Genomic DNA, 9,311 nt, shown 5'->3' on the forward strand with positions numbered 1-9,311 from the left:
ATTTTCATTTCATTACTAACAAGAGCCCACTAATAGTAAATTATCAATACTTATTCTTTGAAAAAAAATAAGTTGGGCCCATACCCCAAATCTTGAACAAAAAATAAGTTTAGGCCCAATACAAAAAATGGGTATCAATTAACAAGTTCTTAGGTTGTTAAAAAGTAGGTGCAGACAAAAAAATTGGTAACATTAAAAAATTTGCTCTTACGGAATTATTGTCATTTGATTTTGTTTTTGTTATGCATTTGATGAAGAAGATAATGAGTAGAACCGACAAGATTTGTCAAGCTTTTCAACGTAAGTCTCAAGATATAGTTAATGCTTTGAGTTTGGTTTTCACTACAAAGATGTTGATTCAAAATCTAAGGGAAGAAAGTTGGCAGTCACTTTTGGATAAAGTTGTTAGTTTTTGTGAGTCAAATAACATTGAAGTTCCTAAAATGACACAAACTTACAAAGATATAGTTCGATCTCGTTCAAAAAAAGATGATGTGACTGTTGAACATCATTATCGAGTTGAGGTGTTCATTGCGGCTATTGATAGTCAATTGCATGAGTTGAACTCAAGATTTAGTGAGTCAGTGACAGAACTTCTTCGTCTTAGTGTTGCTTTGGACCCTAAAAAATCGTTTGAAAAAAACGATATTTGTAAATTAGCAAAAAAGTTCTATCCTTCAGACTTTACAGAGCAGGATATTATTCAGCTAAAACTTGGGTTGCGACATTATGAGCTAGATGTGCCTAATGATCTTGAATTAAAAAAATTCAAACCGTTGCGGAGTTATGTAGAGGCCTACACGAAACTAAGAGGTCGGATTCATACCCTTTGCTTGATAGATTGATTAGTCTTGTATTAACTCTTCCAGTTTCAACCGCAACAAGTGAAAGAGCTTTCTTATCAATGAAAATTGTTAAAACGAGACTTCGTAGCAGCATGAGTGACGATTTTCTAAAAAATTGTCTGATTCTTTACATTGAAAGGGATATTGTAGACAGAATTTCTATTGATGGGATAATAGATGATTTCTCTTTCAAGAAACCTAGACGTGTCCGACTTCAAATGCCTAAGGTATTTTTTAAAATAGCTTACTTTTTGTGTATGTTTAATAGTTATTTGAATTATGCAATTATTTTAACCAAATTATTACTACTGATAGGTTACTCAATGAGACTACGGATCGACGTTGAAGGAATTAATCTATCTTTTTGAAGATTTTTTTTTTGGAAAAACTAATCAGTGAAGTATCACTATATCTCATATTCTTTTGAAAAACTTATTAGTGTAAGGGATTAATGAAGTATTACCATATCTCCAAGTTATGATGTATATATGAAAATTTTATGTTAAAATTAACTTTTTGTAAATTGCATCCCCTATCCGTGAATCCTGGCTTCGCCTCTGGCTATAGGTAACATTGTATGTATTTATGTATCACTATCACTAATAACTTGATAGTAAGACTAATAATAATATGATAAGTATGAATAAACTAAATGGATTTAATTGATAAAAGATACATATAGCACATGAACTATAGAATTTAAAAGTATTATGATATAATTATGCTATTATGATAAAAGAATAATGATAAACTAGTTCATGATTAGGGTTAGTTGTTATAATAAAAAGTTATGATGTGATAATGATGCATGCATGCATGCATACGTACGTATGTACATGTGTATATTGTAAGTATATGCTTATGTATATATGTATATATATACATACGTGTATATGTATGTGTACATATGTATGTATATGTACGTGTGTGTGTGTATGTATGATATGTTAGTAAAACATAGAAAGTGAAGTAGTTATATGTATATGTACCACATTTTACATTAATGTATATATAACACTTACATATATTATACATATATATCACATGATTATAAACATATATATGTATGAAAATAAATAAAGAATATATGTATGTATCATATAGGTATATTTATATATGTAACATATAATAATAAGATTAAATAATAGTTGATTAACTAAAGAATAATATTACTATTATTACTATAACTTATACACCTATTTATATAGTAACACTTAATTACACTAAGTATATTATCACCTATATAAATAATTAATAAGTACATTAATAATTTGTTATGTGTATACACCTATAACGTGAAGGTTATAATTAAAGATAGCATACAAAGACTACAAACATCACCGCTACTTGTGGCCTAGGGTGATCCTTGTTGCCTTATGGGAACCGATTGTGGATTTCGAATGCCATAACTTAGATTCTGGTCAAGAATCCTGGGCGCCCGGTAACAACTGGTCATTCGAGTGACTTGCATGTTAGCAACGAAGTTTGGGCGAGATTGTACAACATCTTTGTTAAGAATTATAACCCAAACTTCATGAACTATAAACTTACTATAAGTGGAAGCTTTCCATAAATAGTAGGTTTTCAAAAATAGAAACTTTTGAGAAATAGGAACTTTTCTCGAAAACCGTCACTGCTAATATAGTTTGCTATATTAATAAACAAACTTTATGTCTATTAGACATCAACTAATCAAAGATTATATCTCTAGGTTGAGATCTCCGGTTACATACTCCGTTCATACTTCCTTGCGTGGAATTTCTTACTTGCTATTAAGGTGAACTTCATAGCCCCTCTTTCTACTATTTCTTAACTGTTTTATAAACTTTGGGGTGAGACACATGCTTGCTTTTAAATGATTTACAATTTAGACACAAGTACCTAAACTGTTTGATATGCAATTTCGTGAGACTTTTGTTAAACATGTATTTATTGTTACATGCAAATCCCCGCCATAATATCGTTAATTGCTGGAATTGAAATTTCGCAAGCTTAATTATTGTGAGTAGGCCTATTGAGAGTGACGTCTCTACCCATTGGCGTAATCGTCAAGGGGGTACATAATAATGATTGCCGACACCCGTGCAGTGTCAGGGGTTAATGTTTAGTTCGATATTATAACTCATGGCATATTGAATATTTTGATATTTTGAATTAAATCTTGTGGTCTAAAACTTATTATGATTGTTAAACCTATGATGTTCACTCAACCTTTGTGTTGACACTTTAAGCATGTTTGTCTCAGGTGAAGATTAGCTTGTGTGCTGCCCTATGATGCTTAGTTAGCTGTTGCATTGGAGTCCACATATTGGACTTATCATTTGTTATTTACACATGAATTTCATTATGTAAAACATTATTATGTTTCCGCTGCAAATCAAATTTTGTTAAAACGTCTCATTTAGGGTCGTTCTCGTTTATACATACTTGTGTTGTGATATTGTAAAGTCATATTTCCCTAGCCCTATTTGGGGGTATGATAGTTTTGGACGCAGTAAATAAGAAACACTGAGTTTGTAGAGGATGGATCAATTTCCTCGATAAGTGTATTTTCTTAACGGGCTTAACCGCAAAAATAATATATGTGATGTGTATGCGGGTCTATCCTACCTGTTTAAAGGATTTTCGGCATGCGACCGCTAATCAATGAAAGGAAAATAATCCTTTCTAATAAGTTATGCTCATATCATGGTAGCCCCCATTTCAATAGTACTAAAGTATTTAGGGGTGTTGAAATCTAGAATGAAACCTAAACCACTTTTAGAAGGGAAGTGCAAAAGTACGTATGCGACCACGAGCAAATAAAGTGATCTCATGGACTTACGCAATGCTGCCATGAGAATATAATAAGTGTCCATGGGCTTACATGTTGCAGCCATGGACTTAATAAATATGCCATGGGCGCACTTACGCGACCATGGTCTTTAAGTAATTGTTCATGGGCTTACGCGTTGCGGCCATGCGCTTAATAAATATACCATGGGCGAGCTTACGCGACCATGGTCTTTAAGTAATTGTTCATGGGCTTACGCGTTGCGGTCATGGACTTAATAAATATGCTATGGGCGCGCTTACGCGACCATGGTCTTTAAATAATTGTTCATGGGCTTACGCATTACAGTCATGGACTTAATAAATATGCTATGGGCGCGCTTACGCGACCATGATCTTTAAATAATTGTCCATGAGCTTACGCGTTGCGGCCATGGACTTAATAAATATGTCATGGGCGCGTTTACACGACCATGGTCTTTAAGTAATTGTCCATGAGCTTACGCGTTGCAGCCATGAACTTAATAAATATGTCATGGGCGTGCTTACGCGACCATGGTCTTTAAATAATTTTCCATAGGCTTACGCGTTGCAGCCATGGACTTAATAAATATGGCGCGACCATGGTCTTTAAGTAATTGTCCATGGGCTTACGCGTTGCAGCCATGGACTATTTTAGTGCGGAATGTGATATCACGTGCTTAACGCTGCAAGGGAGCATTATAGAGCGGCAATGCGGAGTAGCACTGCGGAATCTTAGCATCTCAGGGAGACATATTCCGTATCCAACCGTCTTTCCAAAAATAAAGGAAACATTTCTTTTCTACTAGTTCTAGTATATACTATATCAGCCTCAATTTCAATATAACAAAAATTTTTAGTTGCTTTGGAAATTTGCTCGATACATACCAACTATACACACTTTACAAATCGAGTTTCGCAAAATAAGTTTGTATAATAGCTTCGTATAATAAGCTTCTCGAATTAAAGCTTCAACAACTAATACTTCCCCATTTAATATTCGCACATCATGTTCACCCATTATCAATGGTTTCTGAATATAAAACATACTCCACATACAATTAGTGGCAAGTAAATCTCACACAATAATATATGATGTGAAAATAATTTGGCAAGAATATCACCCAACTGTATGCGTGAATTATCCGAGACGTTCACGTGATCTTTTTATTTTACAGTAATATTTAAAACAGAATACGTCAAAGATTTCGTGAACATTGTTGAAAGGATTCAGTCGAGTGGATGTATACAGTCGAAACTGATAGATCCATTTGACCAAACGGATCTTCGATTTTTAAATACATACTCAATGAAAGTTAAGTGCTACTCACAGAATATCTTCAGGCAGAATATGAAAAGTATTTGCATTCATAATTCAAAGGTGCATAACGCGTGGTTTCCTTGTACACATTTATTTATCCATTGTACTTCAAGCTATCAAGCTTGTACGAAGGCATCGAACAGATTTACCATCAAATTGAAAGTTACACGTTCATATCTTCACGATCCCAACCCAAAATACTTAAACAAGCACCTCAGTTCAATTCGGATTACGAGTTAGGTGCCGATTTCTTAGCGAATTCGTTTCATGATGGGATCGATTCAGTCGAGAAATCATTCGAAAAATAAGATGGGTCGGGTTGTAATCGTGCCCAGAACCGTGTTCTTTCGGGTTTAGATCTGGGTATATTAGACAACCAGAAGCATCGACAGCTGTGACGGCATATGATCCGGTAGAACAGATCAGGTCACAAAGAGAGCCGTGCAATTTTATCAAGAGACACAACTCGTAATTTTCTATTGTATTGCGGTGGCTTAAATCATAGTTGTATGATCTAATTGCCGTAAATCTTATTGTCGTAAAACATAAGACTTGCATTTGATTGTTAACATGGAATTGTTCAGAAGACTTCATAAAGTCATGACAATCGTATATAATCGGGTTTACCGGAATTGTTCAAGATTGTTTACCAAAATCGGGCCAAAAGCTCCGGTGACACATGTACGTATTATCGAAGACTTCATAGAAGTCAACGTTCTGGCCGTTAATTAGTAGGAACGTGAAACACGTTACTAGTCGTTGCTTGTATTTTGTTAAGACCACGAACCATGATATCTACATGGTCGTCCCACCGGATGTGCCTGAAGGCGTCGAGATCTGCCCGTAGGCATCGAGTTCAGCCCGAAGGCGTCGAGTGAAGGGACCCGTTCATATACATTATAAACGATTCACAATAGTTGATTTCATTGCGAGGTACTTGACCTCTATATGATACATTTTACAAACATTGCATTCGTTTTTAAAAGACAAACTTTCATTTACATTGAAAGTTGACAGCATGCATACCCTTTCATAATATATCCAACTATAATTGACTTAATAATAATCTTGATGAACTCAACGACTTGAATGCAACGTCTTTTGAAATATGTCATGAATGACTCCAAGTAATATCTCTAAAATGAGCAAATGCACAGCGGAAGATTTCTTTCATACCTGAGAATAAACATGCTTTCAAGTGTCAATCAAAAGGTTGGTGAGTTCATTAGTTTATCATAAATAATCATTTTTCAATAATATAATAGACCACAAGATACTCGTAATTAGAAAACAATCTGTGTAGGTCTATTCCTGCTGTAAAATCATTCATATGAAGAACACTGGAACCTTTCAAACAACTCACCAACGGTAGCTAATGCGTAGTGCAATGACAAAATCATCTCACCGTGGTAGTTAATACAATATAATTCTTACAACGGGGGCTAATGCGTACGCAATGCAAAATCATCCCTCCGAGGGTAGCTGAAACGGGGGCTAATGCGTACGCAATGCAAAATCATCCCTCCGTTACCAACTACAAAGTCGACTATAATACAATACAATACAATACAATACAATACATCGGTAGCTAACGCGTAGTGCAATGACGAAATCATCTCACCGATGGTAGTTAAAACGGTAGCTAACGCGTAGTGCAATGACGAAATCATCTCACCGTTACGAACTACTAGATCGAACCTCTGAATCCAAATAATTCTATCATAGAATGTAGTTTTGAATATTTGTGTCTATTTCGTCAAACGTTTATAGAAGCAGTTCATGTATTCTCAGTTCAAAAATATATCTCAAAAGCATTTAGGAAACAGTTATAAAAACAGCGCATGCATGTATTCTCAGTTCCAAAAATGTAAAGAGTAAAAGGGAATCAAATGAAACTCACCATACTGTATTTTGTAGTAAAAATACATATGACTAAATTGAACAATGCAGGGTTGGCCTTTGATTCACGAACCTATATCATTTGTATTTATATTAAAACAAATAATCGTAATCAAACAAGTGTATATCTATTATTTTATGTATTAAGATTAATGTTCTTATATATATAATTTTATTAATACTTACTTTACATTATGATACTTATTTGATATTTAATTAATGTTACTAGTTAAAACGAAATTTTATGTAGTATTAGTATACTTTATTTATTAAATATATCTGTATATATATATATATATATATATATATATATATATATATATATATATATATATATATATATATCGTTTGTTTTGTAAAATTTATCAATTGTAGTAATACTAGTTTAAGGATAATAATAATACTTATAATAGTAATTTTAGTAAAAATGGTAATTCTATTAGTAATGATAAAGTAAAAATAATAGTTTTAGCAAAAATAGCATTTTCAATAGTAATGGTAAGTTTAATAATAATTATCGTTTTAAATAGAAATTTTTAGTGTTCATAATTAATAATACTAAAATTAATGTAAAAGGGTACTCCTAATATACTAATATTAATGATAATGATACTTAGATTAATAATAATAATAATCATAATAACTAATAAATAATACTAATAATAATCCTAATCATGTTAAAAATAATAATACATATATTAACAATAATAATGATAATTACAATCATAATAATAATAAAACTAATAATAATGATAATAATAATAAATTGATAATGGAACTACCTTTAAAGTCTAAAAAAAAATAACAAACCGCCCAAGCCGGGACTCGAACCCGCGACCTCTCGAACACCCGACACTCTTCTTAACCGTTCCTCTATCCCGTTTCATCTGTCTAAAGCCAAACCCGACTTTATTTAAACCTATTCATCTGTTTTCCCTTTTCATCATCTTTCTCACAACCATGATTGACCAGTGAGTGAAGCTTTTAACAAATGAGTTTTTTTGTTTTTTTTAAATATAAGAATTACAGAGAAATATAATATCACAGATTTTGTGATTTAAATTTTCTCAGATGCGAAAGATAAAAAAATAAGAACACAGCAGCAGTCGCTGTTAAAAAAATGAAATAAATAGAACTCAAACCTTGAAATCAAATTCTTGAACGTTTTAGGTTACGATTCCTAAATGAAATACATTTTAAAACCTTCCTAGAATCTTTCCCAATCGTTAATTTCACTTAAAACATAACAATGGGTTCGAATTTTATCATGAACATATTGTTTGACTTTTGAAAATAAAGTTTGACTTCCAAAATTGGAACTTGATAATGAAAATTGGACCTTACAACCTTGCAGATAGTTTACTTGAAAGATTTCAAATCTCATAGCATTCTTAGTGTCATACCCCCAAATAGGACCGGGGAAATATGACTTCACAATATCACAACACAAGTATGTATAAACGAGAACGACTCTATATGAGACGTTTTTAGTATAACCAATGTATTAAGGCAGCGAAAATTATTAAGTCATTACAATAGATATTTTAATGCAATAATATGAATGTATAAATGCGGACTCCAAAAGCAGCAAGCCCAAATAGCAAATAATCTTTAGCAATCTTCACCTGAGACAAAACATGCTTAAAGTGTCAACCAAAAATGGTTGAGTGAACAACATAGGTTTAACAATTATAATAAGTTTTTAGACCACAAGATTTAGTTATAGAGATTAATCAGTTCGGTAGTAGTGCTGGTGTATATGATATCGATACTAACCATAAGTTACCCTAAACACATCACGTTCGTGTCGTGTATCATTATTATGTATCCATTGACCAATGGTTATCCGGATAGAGACGTCACTCTCCATAGCGCTATTCACAATAACTAAGCTTGCCTTTATACGTAGCAACTAACGATATAATGGTAGGTATTTAGCATGAATCAAAGCATGTTAGCACAGTTTGAACTAATCGAAATAAAGTTTTCGAGTACTTGTGTCTAAGCGTAAAACAGTTTAAAAGCAAGCATGTGTCTCACCCCAAAGTTATAAAATAAGTAATAAAGAAAATTTAAAAGTGGGGCTATGAAGTTCACCTTGAATTAAAGATGAAGATAATTTCATGAATGAAATGAACGAGAGTATATACCAGGCCTTCAACCTAGAGATATATATGCTAAATCAGAAATTTGTCCAATTGACAAATGAAGAATCCTATGTACATTAAGGATTGACTAAACATATGTTTATCGTTATGTATGTGTGTATAGGAATACAACACTTAATAGATTACTTGTACATACATTTAATACATGTTATATATATAATAAGTATTATATATTATATAAATATTATTTAATTGTTTGTATTATATTTATATTAATTAATTAGTATTATATATTAATAGTTATGATATATTAAGTATATAAGTACTTGTATCACATTTTATACA

The 9,311-nt window shown here is 32.3% G+C and overlaps 1 protein-coding gene across 1 annotated transcript; it reads left to right on the top strand.

Moving 5' to 3' along the window:
- Positions 1–263: 263 nt before the first annotated feature.
- On the top strand, positions 264–845 carry LOC139889110 (uncharacterized). Its single transcript, XM_071872080.1, has one exon. It carries the CDS (start codon positions 264–266, stop codon positions 843–845), a length of 582 nt encoding a protein of 193 aa, XP_071728181.1.
- Positions 846–9,311: the final 8,466 nt, after the last annotated feature.

The sequence above is a fragment of the Rutidosis leptorrhynchoides genome, chromosome 2, assembly GCF_046630445.1.
Source record: "Rutidosis leptorrhynchoides isolate AG116_Rl617_1_P2 chromosome 2, CSIRO_AGI_Rlap_v1, whole genome shotgun sequence".
NCBI classification, from domain to species: Eukaryota; Viridiplantae; Streptophyta; class Magnoliopsida; order Asterales; family Asteraceae; genus Rutidosis; species Rutidosis leptorrhynchoides.